Raw genomic sequence first — 22,902 nt, 5'->3', positions numbered from 1 at the left:
TTATAAAGTGATGAGACTGTCATTTAATTTTTGGTGATAAAATTACTTTCACAAACACACAATTATATTCTACGGTTTGCATATGAAAAATGTATTGCACTTCTCTGTCCTGACAGGAAGAACATATTGCTTGTCATTTTATCATCAACTAGCACTACTAAGACTGGTAAAAAGTAAATATGTGAACAGCAACTGCCAGAACGTGGCAGCTATGGCTTCTGAAGTTCAGTGAAACCAATAAATTATGGCTTGTTTATGCAATAACAGAAATTAAGCATACATTTTACGGAACCCAATTATACTGTGAGCCAAATGACAGATGAGTGGCTACCGCAGGACTGATGAATGTATGAGGTATTCCTTTTGCTCTGTTAATTATACTGTTTCCAGCTGATCTCATAATAACTTTCTGACTTAAAAAAAAAAATGAAGAGATATATTTTACAAAATCACTAACCTTGAAATCCAGCAAAGTAATATGACTGTTTAGGTTTGCCACCAATAATACCCACACAATATTCAAGGCTCAGAACACCCTGCCAAAAGAAATTAAAACAAGAGTTAGTCAAGAGACAAATGATAATTATTTAAAACAACTCAATTTGTTTTACCAATACTAGTAGTTCCAAAACTTTTCACCAATTAGTTACCACTTTTATTACTTTTGCCCCATGTCCTGAAATATTTTCTTCCAAACTGCCTTCTCCTTTCTTTAAATCACTCATTAATAGAAATTAAATATTGTGATCAGCATGTTGCTCAACATTAAACTCCTACTATGAAACAGATACAGAGATAATGTTACCCCATTAAAGCAACAAAATCCCTGCCAAAGCCCCAACACTTAGCTTTCCAGTTACTGGAGCAGCATTATGGTGACCAATGTAATATTTGCATCAGACTTTTTGAAATGCTAAACCTAGTTCTTAGAACTCATGATTGTTTTCATTAAGCTTCTGAGTTTTCAAATCCCAAACTGAAAACCATTTTTCTAATCAAATCATTCACTTACTTGACGCATTTTTTTGTGCTGTTTCATTTGGAATAAACATAAAGACTAATTAATGAAAACAACTTAAGGAAAATAATTATTGTATCCAAAGTCAATTTATTTTACTAATCAAAAAATATCAGGCATACCTCAATATGTTATTTAATATGCCCCTCAGTATATTAAATATTCTATTATAAGCAAACTCTTTAAGCTAGGCAAAATAACTCTATACCTTTAAAAAATGTCCAGTGATGTCAATTAAAAAATATCCAGAGGCAACAATTAATATCTTACCAATAGTTCTTGCAATTACTACAGTGACATAGCCACATCACTGTGAACATAGCAGCTCAATTCAAGATTCATAGCTATGCTATGGAACCAACCTAAGTGCCCTTCAACAGATGAATGAATTTTTTAAAATGTGGTGTATACACACACACACCAAAAAAAAAAAAAAAAAGGAATATTACTCAGCCATAAAGAAGAACGAAATTATGGCATTTGTAGGCAAATGGACAGGACTGGAGACTGTCATGCTAAGTGAAATAAGTCAATCCCAAAAAACCAAAGGTCAAATATTCTCTGATATGTGGATGCTAACATACAGTAAGATGGAGGGGATAGAAGTTCATGGGATTAGACAAGAGGAATAAAGAGAAGGTAGAAGAGTAGGAATAGCAAAGACAGGAGAATGAATCAGACATGAATTTTCTGTGTTCAGATATGAATACACAATCAGTGAAACTCCAAATCATGTACAACCACAAGAATGCAATCCTAATTAGAGTAAGTTATACTCTATATATGTATATCAAAATATATTGTACTGTCATTTGTATCTAAAAAAGATAAAAAATAGTTCTTGCATTAACTACATGTTATTAAACATTAATAATGATAAAACATGTTATAAACTCCAAAATATTAAATAGCTAAAATTCTCTTATATATGGCTCTCAACTAAAAATAGTCGGACTTAAAATTTTTCAGCTACAATGATGTAAAAGTTATACATATCTATTATAAATAATACTTAGAATACGAATTTTAACCTTTTTGCAGGCTAGCAAATATTGAGCTAGGTAGGCTGTGGTAGTGAACTACAGTTTCTAGTCAGCCAGGTGATCATGAGAGAACAACTGATACTCTAAACTTGAAATCCAGTACAATGTTCCATAGTGTTGCTAAGCTATGATGTTTGTTACATTAGAAGTATTAAATGCATTTTTAACTTATAATAGGTTTACTGGGATGTAACCACACTGTAGTTGAGGAGCATCTGTATAAATTGACAAAAATTCTAATTTAATTGTTTTCGTAAAAATAACAGGTGGGTGGATGCAATGGCACTTAGCTGTAATCCCAATGACTTTGGAGGCTGAAGCAAGAGGATCACAAATGCAAGACCAGCCCCAGCAACTTAGTGAGACACTGGGGAATAAAATAAAAAGGACTGGGGATGTAGCTCAGTGGTACCCCAAGTAGTACCACCATCAACCACCATCACTACCAGCACCATCATTATCATAATAATAAATGGTCATTGGGGGAAAAAAACACAGACATATAGAAAAAAAGTATAAATTACCCTAAATTCTAATACCCAGTGCTCATCATTTTTAACATACAAGATAACACATGTATCATGAATCTCTTTTCATATTAGTAAAAATAGATATGTATTAAAACATTTAATGACTGTAAAATATTCTATTTTGAAATAACAAAATGTGCTTAAAACCCTCTTTATGAATATTTAAGTTGCTCCAAGTTCTCATTGTTTTAAACAAACTTCTGCTATGATTTGCATGTTTTTGTTCCTTCCAAAATTCATGTGTTCAAAATTTGCTCCCCAGTGCAGCAGTGTTGAGAGATAGGATCTTTTGTTCAGGTAGTGAGGTCTCCACCCTCATGAATGGATTAATGCTGCTATAAAAAGTGCTTGAAGGGTTTTTCCCTCCTGCTCTTCTGACATGTCATTCCATGTCTCTCTGTCTTCATGCCAGGACACAGCAAGAAGGCCCTTGTCAGATGCCAACACCTTGATCCTAGACTTCCCTGGTTTCAGAACTAAGAGAGAATAGATTTCTGTCCTTTATATATTACCTAGTCTCATGTATTGATACAGCAGCATAAAACAAACTAAATCACCCACTAAAGAACAACATCATATATTTTCAATCTTATAAAAATATCAAAGTTTTTTTAAAGAACTAGAACTGAAAAAAATTAAATGAAACAGAATAGGTATATTCAATTAAAATCTCAGCTTATTTTAGCTAACCTGCACTAAGTAAGAAAACAAAATTGAACAACAACAACAAAAAAAAGATAAACACTTAATAGTAATGCAGTTATTTAACATTAAGGATTCTATTCTATTCCCCATCCCCCAAATAAAAATCTTTGCTACAAGTAAGGTACCTTACTTGAGGCAATTTGATCAGCTGAAATGAGTGTTTATGTCCTGGGAACCTAGGAAATGAAAGTTCTAAGTCTTTCATAACTCAGAAAAAAAAAAGGAAATATATAGCAAAAATCAGCACTGACTCTCCTCAAAAAAAAAAAAAAAAAAAAAAGAATGGATCCAAGCATCAGAAGACTTTGGTTCTTGATATCTACATTTTCTTTGCAACAGACTAGAGTAGATTTAGCAATAAACACTTAGAAGATTATGAACTAGAATGCCATTACAAGTAAAAGGTTGTCTCTTCAGAAACTTGAAACACGTTTCAGTTCCTAAAAGAGCTTATTCTCAGTTATACAGAGTTAGAATTTATTGAGCTGTATCCATGTAGCAATAAATAAGACTGAAGCAATCAGTCAAAAAGGAAAGTCCTAATTTGTCTTATTGAAGAAAAAGAACTTATTGGATTTTCCTCATTCCAAATCCTTAAGAAAGAATACATAAATAAATAAATAAACCTCCTGTAGTTAGGGGTTGACAGAACACACACCCAATTTCTTTTTCATAGAATGCAGCAGATGCTTAAGATGGTACCATCCCTGAAAATACTAGAATTACTTTGATTAATAAATATGAGAAATAGAACTGAATAATGGATTTTAGACTATAACGTACATTGGTTTGTCAGGAAAAAAAATGACTGCTGACCACCAAAAAAAAAGGAGGAGGAGGAGAAGGAAGGGCAGGAGGAAATGTTGATGATTATCTTTCTTTTAGCGCTATTAGACACACTACCTTTTCACTTCTAAGAGAACACCTCTTTACATGCTCTCATTTTGGCTTTTGATCAACCACCCCCTCTGGCCAAGCATAACACCTACCATATAATCTACTTCACTCAACCATTTCAGACACTTTTACCTGATAATTGAAAATTTTAAATGTCTCAATAGTCACTGTTCTCTCATTTTAGTGGATTATGGTATAAATCAAATGAACAAATGTCCAAGGAAATGTTACATTTCAAACCTTTTTTTTTTTTTTAGGGGAAAATTAAAAAAAAAAAAAACAATGAAAATTCTAAGGTCTGCTACCAATTTGTTATCTGAACTTGAACTTAACTATTTTATATCTTTTCTATTTTATAAAAACAATCTAGTTTTTACTGTGAGGGTAAAATGAGATAAATTAATATTGGAAGTTGGAAAGTATTATAAAAATGAAAGTTAACAATAACGATTGTGTGACTCCCATATGCTAGGTACTGAGGAAAACTTAATCTAAGTGGCTTGTTTCACTGTAAATGCAGACTCCCATGAATTACTTGGGAACATTAGGCAGTGTGGCCATGATGAATGCTATCAATACCAGCAAGCAGCAAAGCCTTCACATCTGGCTGCGAGCCATCTGAAGCTCACTCCACCAGACTTTGGCCAAATAAATCACTTTCAAGATTTCATCAGTCTCTAATCTTCTCACAGTAGTGAGAAGACAGAAAGAATTTGGTTAGAACTCAGCTAGAGGTGAACCAAAAAAAAAAAAAAAAGAGGTGGAATCTTTTGTTCAGGTAGTGAGGTCTCCACCCTCATGAATGGATTAATGCTGCTATAAAAAGGGCTTGAAGGATTCTTTCTCTCCTGCTCTTCTGACATGTCTTTCCATGTCTGTCTCTCTTCACGACAGGACACAGCAAGAAGGACCTTGTCAGATGCCAGAACCAAAAGTTTCAAAACTACAAGACCTACCAGACCAGGTAAAGTGGTCCAGAACTTTTGACATTTTTCCATATCTTTATTAAAGAGCCCATGTCAGACATCAAAACCCCACTTATATTTGGGGGATTCTTTTGTTCTCTCCATATATAGTATTATTACTATCAATAACAAGTATGCCTCCAAAGTTTTGGTAACTATTAAGAAAATCCACAATAGAAGACATAGAGACAAACCCATACAGATATCGTCAAAGATCCTTGACAAAGGTACCAAAAGCAAATACTGGAAAAAAGAAAACCTCTTTAAAAAAAGGTTTTATATATCTATATCAGTGTATATATATATATATATAAAACCTTTTATATATATATATATATACACTGAGACTAGATCTTTATGTCTTACCCTGCACAAAAATCAACTCAAAATGGATCAAAGACCTAGGACTTAGACCAGAAACTACACAACTCCTAGAAGGGCTGCAAAAAGGCACAGGCAATATTTTCTCAATAGGACTCCTAAAGCTCAGGAAATAATGCTAAGAGTTAATAAATGGAATAGCATCAAAATAAAAAGCTTCTGCACAGCAAAGGAAAAAGAATGTGAAGAGAGGGCTGGGGTTGTAGCTCAGTGGTAGAGTGTTTGCCTAGCATATGTGAGGCACTAGGTTCAATCTCAGCACCACATGTAAATAAGTAAAATAAAGGTCCATTGACAACTAAAAAAAAAAAAAAAAAGAATGTGAAGAGAGAACCTATAGAATGGGAGAGAACCTTTGCTAGTTACCCTCCAAACAGGATTAATATCCAGAACATATAAAGAACTCAAAAAACTTAATACCAAAAATCAAATGTCCCCCTTAATAACTGGATAAATGAACTAAACAGACACTTTTCAAAAGAAGAAATAAAAATGGCCAACAAATATATGAAAATATTCAACATCATTAGCAATTAAAAAAATGCAAATGCAAATCATTTTACACCAGTAAGAATGGCAGTCATCAAGACTCCAAATAATAATAAATGTTGGAGAAAATGTGGAGAAAAAGGAACACTTTTACACTGTTGGTGGGATTGTGAATTAATACAACCACCATGGAAATCAGTATGGAGATTTCTCAAAAGAGCAGGAATGGAATCACCATATAACCCAACTATACCATTTCCTGGTATTTATCCTAAAGAATAAAAGTCAGCATACTATAGAAATATGTGCATACCCATGTATACAGCAGCACAATTCACAGCCAAACTATGGAACCAGCCTATGTATCCATCAGTAGATAAACGGATAGAGAAAATGTGCTTTACATACACAATGAAGTTTTATTCAGCCATGAAGAAAAATAAAATTGTGTCATTTACAGGAAAATGGATGAAACTAGAGACTATTACGTTAAGCAAAATAAGCAGAACTCAAAAGATCAAAGGTCATATGCTTTTCTGTCATATATGAAAGCTAGAGAAGAAAAAGGAAAAGAAAGGTGGGGGAGATCTCATGAAAATCTAAGGGAGATCATTAGAACAGAAGAAAGGGAGCAGGAGGAGGCTGGAGGAGGAGAGGAAGGGGGTACTGCTATGGGGGGAGATATTGGCCTAATTATATTTCTATGTTGTGTGCATGTACAAATATATAACAACAAATCCTACCATTATGTACAACTATAATACACTAATAAAAAATGTGGAGAAAAAAAATAAAATCCAACGTATCAGCTATAAGACTTCCATGTATCAAGTATTGAAAGGAGCTGCTCCAGATTTTTTGAACTGGCACACTCTAGCCTGAGCACAGATGACCCACCTATAATACGGACCATGATATGGAATACTAGCTTCATGTAAGGAACACATTATTACTGAATCATAAAAGACAGAGACTATATGACTATATTTCAACATTACTATATCCCATAACACTCCATTCAAAGAAGAATTTCATCTCAGACCTTGAAAATAGACTCCTAAAAAATAGAGAATTTTATTGAAACTATGAAAATATATAAAGACTACAATCTTAATCAGAAACTAAACATTTCAAAAGTTATTTCATCACAATAGAATGTCTTGGTGCCCAAAACAAGATAATGTTAACTTTCAGTACAAGAAACAAAATATATGCTATGAAACATACAGATTTTTAAATGGTTAATGTGAAAAAAGCAATGTTTGAAAGCTCCCATGTTATCTTCATTTTTCTGTCCATATAAATAATCCAACTTCTCATTGACTTCATGATGGCACAGGAAAACAAACTATAACAGAGTACTGGCAGAAAAGTCAGATTTTGTTTCAAATTAATTTGATAGTAGTATATTAGTTTGTTGTTGTTGGGTTTGTTTTGGTTTTTTTGTTTTGTTTTGTTTTTTTGCAGTACTGGGGACTGAACCCAGAGCCTGTTGCCCTCTAGACAATCACTCTACCTTTGAGCTATATCCTAAGCACTATATATTTCTATATGTATATATATTTCTATATGTACATATATTTCTATATGTATATATATTTCTATATGTATATATATTTTTTTAAGTTATAAATGGACACAATACCTGTATTTTATTTATTTTTTATGTGGTTCTGAGGCTTGGAACCCAAGTGCTCTACCACTGAGCCACAATCCCAGCCCTCTCAAGCCCTTTTGATTTAATTTTGAGGCAGGGTCTTACAAAGTTGTCCAAGCTGGCCTCAAACTTGGAATCCTCCTGCCTCACTCAGCCTCTTATATAGCTGGGATTATAGGTATGTACCACTAATTTGTTAGTTTTAAGAATAAACTAGCTGGGTATAGGGACACAGTGACAGCAGCCCAGGAGGCTGAGACAGGATCTCAAATTCAAAGCCAGCCTCAGGAATGGCGAGGCACTAAGCAACTCAGTGAGACCTGATCTAAATAAAATACAAAACAGGGCTGAGGATGTAGCTCAGTGGTTGAGTGTTCCTGAGTTCAATCCCCAATGTCCCTTCCCAAAAAAGAATAAACTAAGATACATATTTTAAAAATCATGATAATGGAGGGGCTGGGGTTGTAGCTCAGTGGTAGAGAGCTAACCTAGCACATATGAGGCACTGGGTTCAATCCTCAGTACCACCTAAAAAATAAAATAAAGGTATTTAAAAAATCATATAATGGAATTGTAGCCACTTTCACATTTTGATTATTGTCATATCTGTGTCTCTATGATTAGCTACAAATATTAAAAGGATTTTCATTTTGTCAGAGACCACTCTATTTTTCACACAGTCACATACTCATATCTGATCTTGCAATATTAAGACTTAAAATCTCTAATATCAAACTTTACAATGTAAACTGTAAAATCATCACTACCCATTTAGTAGAAAGGCCACCTGTATTTTTCATATCAGCTAGAACTGACTTAAGAAAATTGACTACTTATTTCATACCTTCACAAACTCTAGGTAGTCGGTGTTGGTTCTTTCTCCACCAAGTCTAACAGGAACTAAAATAATAACAGCTTTGTCATCTGCATTATCAGAGGTCATGGAAGCACTCTGTTTATCAATTACATCAGAATTGTAAACTGAGGAAAACATAAAGAATACATATTCAATTTTAGAAAAGTGATTTTCAGAAGATTTTTACCCTAATTCCCCTGCCCCCACATTGGCCAGTCATCTGATCTTGGCATATTAAAAATATCTACCTCATTAATGTATGTATTCAATTTATACCAATTGAGTAGCTACTATATGGCACTGGAACTTCAGCAATAGGTAAAACACAGACAAATTCCTGTCCTCTATGAATATATGCTCTAATGAGGGAAACAGATATTAAAAGGTAAAATATAAAATATGTCAGATGCTGGAGGTACTTTAACGAAAAATAAAAAAAAGTGGATAGGAAATGCTAAGGTAGGGACAATTTTGAAATCAGGTATCAGGGAAGTCTTATAAGAAACAACATTTGAATCAAGACTTAAGGAAAGTGGGGGAAAAGCCTTCCAGACAGAAATGTCAGCAAGCACAAAGGTCCTAAGGTAGAAACAGCTAGCATGTCCTTAGAACAGGAGGCCAATGCCTCTGGAGGGAAGCAAGCAAGGGTTACAGCAGTAAGAAACAGCGTTACAGATTAGAAGAAGTCTTGAAAGCCATTGTAAAGACCAGTTTTTGAGTGAGATAGTAAGTTACTGATAGTAAGTTGTTTTTTTTTTTTTTTTTTGAGAATGGAGTGTCTCAATCTGACTCACTCTTTTTAATAGGCTGCTTTCTGTGTTGATAATAAACTATAGGGGTGAGAGCTGAAGTAAAGAGAACAATTAGAAAGAAGGTCACTACAGTTTTCCAGGAAGAGATGATGGTGGCCTGAGCAAAGGCAGTCACTGTAAAAATAAGAATGGTTTGGGGATATTCATGTGGAAGTAGCACAAAGTGACTGTTTCAAATATCTGAAGATAAAGTAAGGACTTGCTATTAAATGTTATGATACAAGAGAGAAAAAAGTGTGACTTGGGTGACTTGCAGGGGTTTTGGTCGAAGCAAAAGAGTGAAATGGTTGCCACTTACAAAAACATAAAAGACCATAGAAAGAAGAAACAAAGGAAGAAGAACTGGAAATTGAGTTTTAGATATATCAGTTTGAGATGCTTGTTAGACATGCAGGTTGAGTAGGCAGTTAGGAACGTTTAACATTTAGGGAGGGTACCAGGATGAATCTATAAATCTGGGAATCGCCAGAATATAGATTATATTGATAAGTCACAATACTGGGTATATTCAAATCAGTATACACAGAAACAGAGATGAAATCTAAAGTCTAAGCATTAAAACACCAATACTTCTAAAGATGAAGGAGATGAGGAAAAAACCAACTAAGGAGACTGTGAAGGAATAGACAGAAGATAAAAGGAAAATCTGTCGAACAATATTCTGAAAAGCAAGTAACAAAAATGGTACAAGGAGGAGGAAGTCATCAACTGTACCAAATGCAGGTGGCAAACTAATGTTAGGACTGAGAAGTGACCACTGGGTTTACCAAGATGAAATTATTGATAAGAGCAGTTTTGATGGGGGCAGTGAGAGCCTAGGCGGAATATTTCAAAAGAAAATAGAAGAATTTTCTGGAAACAAATATAGACAAACTTTTGTTCAAAATACATTTATTCAAATAGTTGCTACTTACAAAACACAAAAGTTACTTCACCACCCACACTACCTATCAGTTTAACCAAACTAACTCTGCTCTCTTCTCAGAAGAGTTGATAACGAAATTCTGGAAGCTGATGTTGCAGCTCAGTGGTAGAACACTTGCCTAGCATGTGTGAGGCCTGGGTTCGATTCTCAGCACCCCATATAAATAAACAAATAAAATAAAGACCCATCAACAAGTAAAACATATTTTAAAAAAAGAAAAAGAAAATCTGCTGCTTTTGTCCTATACTTTCCTTTAAATATCAAGTTTAGAATCAGTTATAGAATTCTTCTTATCACCAGCCTTCATTTCCCATAGTCTGTCTAAACCAAAGCTAGAAAAATGTCACAATAATTCTGCCTTATCGAATTGCCTCTTACCTTTTATCTTCACTGAATACACATTTACTGAGGCCCTGACATTTACTGATGTGTTTTATGCTAGATAAGGTTTTGACTTAAAAAAATGTCTAGCTCAATTGTTTATGTGTTCTTCCTCTACCTCCAATATAAGAGTTAAGACACAGTTCAATTTTGTTACAGAGGCACACAAATGATTCTGATACCTTTACTCTAACCCTCTCAGGAATCACTGATCTACAAGGAGAAACAGATAATTATAATGTAATATCACAAGTACAACATTTAATACAAGTATTTCTAAAATGTTACAGAGCTCAGAGGAAAAATAAACTAATTCTGCCTGATGAGAATTAGGAAAAAGCATAACCTTTAAGTGTGTTTCTAAAGAACAAGTTAAAGTTCACAAGGGACATTCTAATAAGAAGGGTGTAAAGGTTTGGAATATGGAATTCCCCACAAAAGCTCATACATTAAGCAACTCAGGGATATTCAAAGGTGAAATGGTTAGATTATGAGAACTCTAACCTACTAGGTAGACAAATCCATTTGATAGATTAATAATCTGAATGGATTACTGGGTGGTAACTATAGGCAGGTGAGGTATGGCAGAAGGAATTATATCACTGGAGGTGTGTCCTTGGGGATTATATTTTGTCCCTGATTCCCTGCAGGCAAGCACGCATTACCCACCCCTCACCCTGCACCATGAGCTGAGCAGCTTTCTTCCACTGTTGCTCTGCCATGATGTTCTGACTCACCTCAGGCTCAGAGCAGTGGAGTCAACTAACTATGGACTGAACCTCTAAAACCATGAGCCCAAAATAAACTTCTTCCTTTTCTAAATTGTTCATATTGGGTATCTTGGTCATAGTAAAGAAAACACAGAGGGACATTCCACATAGAGGCAATTAATATGCACAGAGGCATGGAAAGGAGACAATAGTAGCGTGTCCTAAGAATAGCCTGAAGATTGACAGTACATTAATGTACTGAGTATGGAAGATGGTGTTGGGAAATGATACTGGAAATGTAGGTTGGAACAAATTGTACAGGACTTTGTGTGCTTTAAATGCTAAGATAATCTGAGACTAAAGTTTGCGGGCAACTAGTTGCAGGTCTTTCTAAATCAAGGAACATGATCAATGTCTTTTGATCAGAGGATCAAAAAGGGAAGAGAGATAGGGAAATCAAGTTAAGGTCCAAGTTATAGATAAAGTATGATCTAAATCAATGAGAGGGAAAAAGAGAGAATAGATTTCAGGAACATTTTTAAAAGAGTAACTGGAAAGCTTTTGCTGACTGGCTAGACAAGAATGATGAATAAACATCCAAGAATGAGTGGATTCTACCTTAAATAACCTTTGTATATGATCCTCTCTGTTAAGAGAAAATAGAAAGTAAAAGCAGGTAAGACAGAGGAAAATCATAGTTTCATTTTAAACAGGATGAATATGAAGGGTTTGTAGAATATCTTGATAGAAATATTTGAAAGGGAACAGAAAACATGAATTACCTCACACTAAGTATGAGGTATAAATAAGATCCATTAAACATGAATAATAAAAATTTAAAGAACTACTATAAACCACTTATATAATGAGAAACTCTGTATTGTTTGCTTAATTAAGAAACTATATATAATGAATAAAGACCAAGGCTGATTGATACCAATAAAAGAATAGAAAGCAATTAATAAATCTATTTATGATTAGTCATTTAAGCACATCTTGACACTTACAGGTCTTTTTTTTTGGAGGGGGGGAGAGGGTTTACTGGAGATTGAACTCAGAGACACTCAGCCACTGAACCACATCCCCAGGCCTATTTTGTATTTTATTTAGAGACAGGGTCTCTAAGTTGCTTAGTGCCTCACCATTCCAGAGGCTGGCTTTGAACTCAAGATCCTTCTGCCTCAATCTCCCAAGCTGCTGGGATTATAGGCATGCACCACTGTGCCCAGCCAGTTTACAGGTCTTAACATAGCAAATTTTATTTATAAAGCCTCCTACATGAAAAACAAACACAGTACCTTCAAAATGTATATGCTCATCTGAAAAATTTTCACTTTCATTTTTAATGGCTATTAATTATGACTTTCTTTTAAAAGGAAATTATCCTTAACAAAAAGTCAAAAAATTGCATCTATAGGGGCTGGGGATATAGCTCAGTTGGCAGGGTGCCTGCCTTATGCACAAGGTCCTGGGATTCAATCCCCAACACCACCAAAAAAAAAAAAAAAATGCATGTATACAGCTGGGATGTAGCTCAGTGGCAAAGTATTTGCCTTGCATTGGCAAAGCCCTAGGTTCAATCCCCAGTTCCCCAACTCCAACAACAACAAAAAATATGCATATATAATTTGGCAACCAATCTTTCTACAATAGTTAGAGTAATCTTAAACATATTAAATATCATTGTAGTATAATTAACTTTAACAAAACATTAATATTTTTACTCTCTTAATTGCTTTTTTTGTCAAAAATAAACTTAATAGCATGATGTGACTTATTTTATTGTATTAGAAAGTTAAGGACTCTATTTAATTCCTAACAAAGTTTCAAAATCACTATAGACACTGATCAACACAAGACCCCAAACAACAAAAAAAAATCTAAATAATAGTTACATCATTACTAGATGATTTACTGAAGCACTGTGAAAAACATATAGTTCCTCTAAAATAAACACAAAATTTTCTTTCCTTAAAACACATGTAGTTCAAGTTTAAGTCTTTTAAAATAGTCATTTTAAATACTGGAACTTGTTTTGAAAAATTTATTTTAATATTATAAATTATAGCATATATTCAATAAAATATTTAATGAATACCTCCTATATGTAGCATGTTCTGTAGGAACAAAATGTATAATACATGGTATCTCAACCTTCATTATCATTTATAATATAACTGGGAAGACAGATGAGCTAAACATACATGAAAGGTCTAAACAAATAAAAATTAAAAATTAGTATTTTATACATTCCTTACCTGTACAATCTTGTGCAACATAAATAGTTATTCCTTGTAAGTCAGGGTGTCTTGCTTCTTCGACTGCTTTTCTAAGAAAATAATAAAAATTATACTTTAAAATCCTAAATAGCATTTCTGGTTGGTAACTAAAGATTTAGTTAAGAGGAGGGAAAAAGCTACCATTTATCTGACTTACCTATTAAACCTATATGTCTACTGTCAGAACTATCATTTGGACAATGATTTCTGACATGGGAAACTACAACTTCCCCCTGTTCTACCTATTTTTACTTACTGGTTCTCTTGATTAAGAGGCTCAAGTTTATATGCTTACTCAAGGTAGAACCCATTCATTTTTTACTGTTTCCTCAGCATTCACTTCAAAGTCAATGACTTGTGAATATCAACAGAAATCAGGTTAATTTTACAAAGCTGAATGTTACACTAAATTACTCAAAGAACACCAAAGCATACATTAAAAAATACATTTTAAAAATTCTTGAATGTACAGTTTTACCTCCTACCCATCCCAAGACAGATTTCTCTCAGCTACTTACTTGGCTACAGTAAATGTTTTCTAACCATTGCTATTACGATATGCTTCAAGGTTTGCTTCACATTAACTTAAAATTACTGACTTGGAATGAATTATTGTGCTTGTCCTCTGGTATACTTAAGTTTTTTTTTCTATTCCTTAAATAATCTTTCACCCTTCATTTCTAAAACCTGTATGAAGCTCAACCTATATATTTCCAGCTACTTTGGAGGCTGAGACAAGAAGATGACTTGAGCTCACATGTTCAAACCCAGCCTCCGCAACACAGTGATATCTCATCTCACAACAAAACAAACAAAAACCAACCAAACAAAAAAAAAAATCTATACAAATGGCTGGGAATGTAGCTCATACCATGCATGAGGTCCTGGGTTTGATCTCCAACATGGCAAAAAAAAAGGAAAGGGGGAAGAGGGGAAGAGGGGAAGAAAAGGAGGGAAGAGGAAGAAGAAAACATGTATGACCTGAACAAATGAATTCTTAATCTCAAATCTTAGAATTCTATTGGGTAAAACTGCACATTAAAAAAAAAAAAAATCTCTCTAAAGTGGGCGTGGTGGCACACACCTGTAATCCCAGCAGCTCAAGAAGCTAAGACAGGAGTACCTGAGTTCAAAGCCAGCCTCAGTAACTTTGCAAAGCACTAAGCAACTCAGTGAGACCTTGTCTGCCCAATCCCAGGTACCAAAAAAAAATCTGGAGTGTAATGTTCTCAATGTTGCAGGTGTTAAAAAAAAAAAAGTCACTTATCTGAAAAAGAAAATTATGCAAACTGAGGAAATACAAATATTTTTATTTAACTGTATCTTTACATTTCTTTAACCTAAAATGTTTTATTATGCGGGCTCCTGTGTGTTAGTATAAAAGATGAATTGGCAAATGGCAAATGATGGCCCATAGGCCAAACACAACTTGTAGCCTCTTTATATACTGCAAGCATGATTTTCATAGTTTTAAGGAATTAAGTGAAAAAGAAAAATACTGGGCAGCAGAACCCTTATAATATCTGCAAGGCCTAAAATATTCACTATTTGACATTTAGCAGATAAAGTTTGTTGAGCCCTGGAACATATCTTTAAGGGAAGAAACTATGCTTTTTTTTTTTTTTTTTAAGAGAGAGAGGGAAGGCTGGGGGGAAGAGAGAGAGAGAGAGAGAGAGAGAGAGAGAGAGAGAGAGTTAGTTTTTTAATATTTATTTTTCAGTTTTCGGTGGACATAACATCTTTATTTTATTTTTATGTGGTGCTGAGGATCGAACCCAGCGCCCCGTGCATGCCAGGTGAGCACGTTACCGCCTGAGCCACATCCCCAGCCCAGAAACTATGCTTTTTTGTTTAGGCTTTTACATGATGTCTTACAAAGCTGAAATTTATACATTAACAATCCAATAAATAACATTAGGTAAATACTTTTTCAACAGTAAGCATATGACCTATAAAATAAAAAAGCATTATAATATGCAAAAATGGCTTATAATAACTTCAAATTTATAAATGATTATAAATGGAGAAAATATATCCTAACATACTACACTTAGATGATATATTGATGGTTTAGTTTATAATAACAATGGGACATACAACAAATAATACAATATTTTAAAAAGTAACATTCAAATAAATGGCATGTAAAAACTAAAGTATAATGAAATTTGACTTTGAACTTTTTTCTAACCATCCTGAATACCCTTTACTTTTACTATAATTTTAATGTTAATAGTGCCATACATTTACAATTCACAAGAATCTGATGTGTGTGCAAAGAAATGTTGAAACATCAGTTTTAGCTCTTGACATTTCATTACACCATCAGTACATTACAGCCCCCAGGTTACCAAAAAAAAAAAAAAATCTAAAACATTGTTTATGTCCTAAGATTGAAAGAGATGTTAGTTTTTTGAACATTTCAATAAAGTGGTATAATGAGAACTTATTTAGAAAGAGAACTTGAATATTTGTACCTATGAGCAACAATAAACAAAAGCAAGAGCAAGAAATGAAAAATTTGTATGTAGATAAATGTAACTAGAGCCATAGTATGTCTTTTTTCCATATTAGCAAATGAAATATCCTTTATGAACATTCTTATACTAGACTTTAAAAGTTTCAATTTATATATACATATACTAAAATTCAGTATCTCTAAGCCTGAAAACCTCTGTCACAAGATCAAAGACTTTTAAATAATTTTACCTTAAAATGTGCGCAACAACACCTGGCCCATACCAATCTCCAGCACTTTTCCCAGACTTCTTTCCATACTCTATTAACTGATGTAAGCCAAAGACAGCCAATGGGGAATCACCAAACCAAGAGATGATTTTCCTGTGAAAAATTTCATTTTGCATCTCCTGATCATTAGGACATTTCTCAATTGTTTCCTTCAGAGAAATTGTTGGTGTTTCAGGTTCTCTTTCCCCTGAAAGCGATGTTTCAAATGATGATGTAATTTTTTTTACAGTGTGGGAAGTCCATGATTCAGACTCTGAATTTTCAATACTCAATGCATCAGGCCAGGTCCAAGCTATAGTAATTCCAAAGAAAGGTATTCAGATCTTTTATTCTATTAAAAGAAATGTGTAGCATTTAAAGTCATACAGGTTATTAAACTAAAACAGAAAACTCAGAAATACACAAATATAGAGAGATAGAAAGTACATGAACAGCTGCTAATGAAGAGATACTGGGAATGACTGCTAATGAGTGTAAGGTTTCTCTGGGGATGATTAAAATGCCCTAAACATAAATTATAGTAGCGGCTGCAGAACTGTAAATATACTAAGAACCACTAAATTGTTTACTTTAAATGAGTGAATTTATGGTATGAATATTATATCCCAATGAAACTGCTTTCAAAAGAAAAACAAAAGTATGGGTAGAAACAATTTCTTCTTCAATGATGTTTAAATGTGCGTGGTCATATTATTCTCAGGACTTTTTCTATAATCTCCAAATTTTCTAAACTGAGAATATATTACCCATAATCAAAATAACTACAAAAAGACAAAAGAAAAAAATACTAAACTCAGGAACAAATGTGAAATTCTGCAATTTGCTCTTTTTTCTTTTCTTTACCAGCTCAGCGCTGTATTTAATTACCAGACTGCTTATCAGATATCCAGTCTTGACTCAATAAGCACATGCACTAACATTTACAGTACTCATGAATATCTTCAGAAAGTGCATTTGTTCTGATTTACACATTAAAAGAGAAATCTTTCCACAGAAATTTTAAACTTTCTTTAAAATATTTTTTCTATATATTCCTTCAGAATAACTTAATTATTGTTTAGAGAATAAATCCAATTTTCTCATACATGAAGCTAATTTAATAAATGAAGCCATGGAAAACAAAAGTTCTTAAAAATCAAATATATCCATTACTTTACTGTTTTTAATAAACTAGTCATTAAATATATATGTCATTTTAAGTTAATAAAGTAAGTCATAGCTTTAGAGATCTAGTAAGGACTATGATAAATACTCTTAATCCTTGCCCTTGACTACAAATACATCATCCCAGAAGGTTAGCTTAAAATTTTTTTCTCCTTGCTTTATTCACTGAACTCTTAAATAAACATTCTCTCTAAATCATCTCATCAATAATCTCTACATAAGGGTTATAAAACATTTGCAATGAAGTTCAGGGATATTGTCTCACACTTTTTTTGTTTTTGTATTTTGGTATTGGGGACTGAACCCAGGGGCACTTTACTACTAAGCAACATCCCCACCCCTTTTTATTTTTTATTTTCAGACAGGATCTTACTAAGTTGCTGAAGTTCTCTTTGAACTTGCAATCCTCCTACCCTAGCCTCCTAAATTGCTGGGATTTCGGGTGTGTGCCACCATGTCTGGTTGTCTAACACTTTGAAAAATTTTGTGGCTGAGGATGTGGCTCAGTGGTTAAGGACCTCTGGGTTTAATCCTTAGTACCAAAAAAAAAAAAAAAAAGATAGTGTTTAGTACTAGCTGGAGACAAGAGCCTTAAATCGTAAAATAAAATCCTCTTTCCAATATACACATTTGTCCATTAAAAAATGTACTAATAGAGGCTCAGTGGTAGCATGTGTGCAGTACTAGGTTAGATTCTCAGCACTACATATAAATAAATAAAACAAAGGTCCATCAACAACTAAAAAAAATTTTTTAATGTATTAATAAAAGGTGGTATATTAGGAAAAAAAGATGCAAGTTACACAATGACATTTTAGAGGGCTTTAAAGATTAAGCATGATGATCTTATTGATAATATGCCTAATTAACTTAATATAATAGTCATATTTATGAAGATAAAAATTTCAAAGCATTATTGATACATAAAGAGAAAATAAACCAAGATGAAAACTCCAGATTTAAAAGATACTAATTATTCTCCAAAGTTACAGATATTAACCTGCCTAGACTTACTGAAATGGAGATATACCTAAGAATTATGCTAAAAGGGAAATAAATAATAACTACCAAAAAATCCAAAACCTACTAGTTTGAACTAACAATTCACAGTAGTGACAAGAATAACAGTCACATTTATCTAAAGATTTGAAAAAAGAATTTTGAAAGTGTGCATAGAAGACATGTATGGCCTAGTTCAATAAAATTGTAATATGCTAGGGTCAGTTACAACTTTAGAAAACATCAGGGAGTCACGAAAACTAACCTCAGAGAATTTTACAGAGTATGCAAGCTTGAAGCTCACACTTAAAAGCAACAGAGATTTGATTTACCTCTACCAAGAAAGTGTAGTATGAGTCCTTGAGCCAGTAGCATCTGGCCAGTTCTCAACGTACATCCCCAACCACAATCTGTTGTCAAAGATGAGCCTTCTATTTGAGGAAATTCTTCCCTGTAGGTCAGCCATATTCTAGAAATGAAATCTTTCCGAAATTCTTCTACATTTCCTGCAATTATGCGATCTTCTATTGTACATGCTGATTTTGAAGGTAACACTTTATTTTCATCTACAAAATAAAAATACAAACTATAGTCTTAAGTTAGGCAAAGAAATATCAATAATGGCAATATATTAGCATTATTGTCTTAAGTTATGAACTACATAACAACCTTTCTAATATTTTTTCTCACAAGTTATAGACTACATAACAACCTTTCTAATATTTTTTTCTCATCTAAAAGGAAGATTAATTTTACTCTGCCTAATCAGGCTGTTATGAAAATCAAATGAGAATGAATCCTGAAACGTTTTAAACACTGGAAATAACTAATATAAGACATATTACTATATTAACAATAACATCCTTTTCCATATATAATCAATTATTTGATGAAAGGATGATGGAAAGTATCTTTAACCTCATTTGACTCAGGATATTCATATTAAAGCTCTCTGAAATGTGATATACAAATAAAAAGCATATAAATAAATAAAAGATCCATTTACAACTAAAAATTATTTTTAAAAAAGAGTGAAAAGCCAAGAAACAAAATACATAAGATTCGCTATTAATACAGAGGCTTAATTAATTAATACCACAATCAAAAATCATGAGAAATATGATAATTATTTCACTATGAGAAAAAATTTGATGAAAAACAAATTGCAAAACAAACCCTCAAAGAGTACAGTTACTGTAATTATTTGATATAAAATAATCATGCATATAATTACAAAAGGATATCAAAAGTTGGACAAATAACAGAAATCAGACTATTAAAAGTGAACAGGTGAGGACCAAATTGAACTACTAGAATTAAAAAAAAAAAAACTGAATACAAAAACCTGGTGTAGAATTAAACTGCAAATTGTGACCACTCAGGAGATAATTAGGGAGCCAGAAATAAGAAATAAAGAAAGAACATAGCACAGAGAGACAAAGTAATGGAAAATATAAAACAAAAAACTGCAGAGAATGAAGAAATATTTAACAGAAGATTTATCAGATATGCAGAAGGAGAAAATAGAAAGAATGGGGAACAGGTATTATAAAAAATGGCTAATAGTCAGGAATAATGGTATATGCTACTATATAATCCTAGCTACTAGGAGATCACAAATTAGAGGACAGCCGGGACAATTTAGAAAGACCCTGTCTTAAAATAAAATAAAAACGCCTTGGAATGTAACTCAGTGATAGAGTGTTTGCCTAGTATGCACAAGGTCTAGGTTTAATCCCCAGTACCTAAGGGGAAAAAGGCTAATATTTTACAGATTTTTAAGAGGTAAATTTCAAGCAGATTAAAATGAAATCCATACCAAAGAAAAGGAGCTGCTCTTAAAAACAACCAGAGAGGAATACAAATAAACAAATAAATGACGGCTTTGAAATAACTTGGAGAGAAATCTTTTTTTCTGTAGGGTTTAGGAAACATACAGTGAACTTTACCAAGGGTACATGAAAATGGGGTTTCCTAAGCTCCTCTTCTTCTTCAGGGGGTCCAGGATAGAACTGGGAGGAGCAGAGATTCTCATTGTGTTGGGGGACTGAGTCAGGACAGAAACTCCCTAACAGCTGGGCCTCCCACCCCTACTCCCCATCTCTTTTCTTGCTGAGGCAAGTGGTCCATAGGCTCTTATTCCTTGGAGATCATGTGGACCATAAAGTTCACCACCCTAGTGCTAAAACCAAATTCACAGTCAAATAAGGAAATGAGCTTGACAAGGTGGTAATTAAGGGAGGGCAATGCCAACATCAACATCAAAGATGCTAGAGTGGGGAAGGGGTCATGCCTGTAATCCCAGCAACTCAGGAGGCTGAAGCAGGAAAGTTGCAAGTAAAAAGGCTAGGGATGTGGCTCAGTGGTAAACCCCACTGCCACCAAAAAACTAAATAAATAAATAGGAGGGAATATCATTGTTACAGTTACAGGAGACAACCTGGTCCCCAATGTAGCCCAAGATGCCCTTTAGTGGGCCTGGAGAGAAAAACATCACATCTTTAAATAAGCAAAGATTTCTTAAACAGAACACAAAGAGCACTGTTTAAGATGTAAAAAAATATTAACTAGACTATATTAAAATTAAAAATTAAGATACCATTAAGTGGGTGAAAAAGTAAGTAATGAAGTAGATAAAAGCATTTCCTATACATATCTCCAAAATGAGGATTTATATCCAGAATATGTAAAGAAAATCTATAAATCAAAAATAAAAATGAAGACAATTTAATAGAAGATATATCCAAATAGCCAATAAACAAATGAAAATATGCTCAATTTTACCCAAAAAAGATGCAAATTAAAATCAAAATATGGTTTTAATGTCCCACTCACAGTAGCCTCAAAAAAAATATTTGGGAATCAATCTAACAAAAGAAGTGAAACATCTCTACAATGAAAACTACAGAACACTAAAGAAAGAAATTGAAGAAGGCCTTAGAAGATGGAAAGTTCTCCCATGTTCTTGGATAGGCAGAATTAATATTGTCAAAATCTCCCTACTACCAAAAGCACTATATAGATTTAATGCAATCTCTATTAAAATTCCAATGACGTTCTTCATAGAAATAGGAGTCATGAAATTCATTTGGAAAAATAAGACCCCCATAATAGCCAAAGCAATCCTTAATGAGAAAAGTGACAGTAAGCATCACAACACCAGACCTAAAATTATACTACAAAGCTATAGTAACAAAAATGGCAAGGATTGGCACAAAAACATACATGAAGACCAGTGAAACAGAATAGAAGACACAGAGTCATACCAACATAAATACAGATATCTCAGGGCTGCAATTGTGGCTCAGTGGTAGAGCACTAGCCTAACGTGTTAAGGCACTGGGTTTGATCCTCTGCACTACATAAAAATAGATAAAATAAGGGTATTGTGTCCACCTACAACTAAAAATTTTTTTTAAATCCTGAATTGTTATTTTTTTAAAAATACAGATATCTCATACTAGACAAAGGTGCCATAAACACACACTAAATAAAAGACACCTTCTTTAACAAATGGTGCTGGGAAAACTGAAAATCCATATGTAATAAAATGAAATTGAACCCTTATCTCTCACCCTGCACAAAACTCCAACTCAAAAGTGGATCGAGGACCTAGGCATCAGACCAGAGACCCTGGGCACACCTAATAGAAGAAAAAGTTCCAAATCTCCACCATGTCAGCTTAGGAACTGACTTCTTCAGTAGAACTCCTAAAGCACCAGAAGTAAAATCAAGAATCAATAAATGGGATGGTATCAAACTAAAAAGCTTCTTCACATCAAAGGAAACAATCAAGAACATGAAAAGAGAGCTACAGAATGGGAGAAAATCTTTACCATCAGCACCTCAGATAGAGAGCATTAATCTCCAGGATATATAAAGAACTCAAAAAACAGCATCAAAAAAATTAAAATTAAAATAAGTAATAAATGGGCAAAGAAACTGAACAGGCACTTTACAGAAGAAGAAATATGAATGGTCACAAAATATATGAAAAAATGTTCAACATCTCTAGCAATTAGAGAAATGCAAATCAAAATTACACTGAGATTCGATCTCACCCCAGTCAGAATGGCAATTATCAAGAATACAAGCAACAATAAAGGTTGGCAAGGATATAGGAAAAAGGTTAACTTATGCATTGCTGGTGGGACTGCAAATTGGTGCAACCACTCTGGAAAGCAGTATGGAGATTCCTAAAAAAACTAGATTGACTCAGTTATCTCACTCCTCAGTACATACCCAAAGGGATTAAAATCAGCATAATACAGTTATGTAGCCATTTCAATGTTTATAGCAGCTCAATTTGCAATAGATAATATACTGTACTGAAATATATATCT

The 22,902-nt window shown here is 33.5% G+C and overlaps 1 protein-coding gene across 8 annotated transcripts in view; it reads right to left on the bottom strand.

Annotated features, from left to right (window-relative positions):
* The window catches only part of Atg4c (autophagy related 4C cysteine peptidase), a 92,677-nt gene that overhangs the window by 33,674 nt on the left and 36,101 nt on the right, over positions 1–22,902 (bottom strand). For all 8 annotated transcript variants that reach the window (XM_013363980.4, XM_021734828.3, XM_013363979.4 and 5 more), the window contains exons 5-9: positions 18,892–19,125; positions 16,358–16,688; positions 13,628–13,698; positions 8,530–8,666; positions 458–536 (exon numbers count right to left, since the gene is read on the bottom strand). In XM_013363980.4, coding sequence (XP_013219434.2) covers positions 458–536; positions 8,530–8,666; positions 13,628–13,698; positions 16,358–16,688; positions 18,892–19,125 — 852 coding nt within the window. The remainder of the gene's footprint in view (positions 1–457; positions 537–8,529; positions 8,667–13,627; positions 13,699–16,357; positions 16,689–18,891; positions 19,126–22,902) is intronic.

Source organism: Ictidomys tridecemlineatus, chromosome 11 (assembly GCF_052094955.1).
Source record: "Ictidomys tridecemlineatus isolate mIctTri1 chromosome 11, mIctTri1.hap1, whole genome shotgun sequence".
In the NCBI taxonomy this organism is placed as follows: Eukaryota; Metazoa; Chordata; class Mammalia; order Rodentia; family Sciuridae; genus Ictidomys; species Ictidomys tridecemlineatus.
The sequence above is the reverse complement of the archived record's forward strand: the minus strand, read 5'-3'. Positions and strand labels throughout refer to the sequence as shown.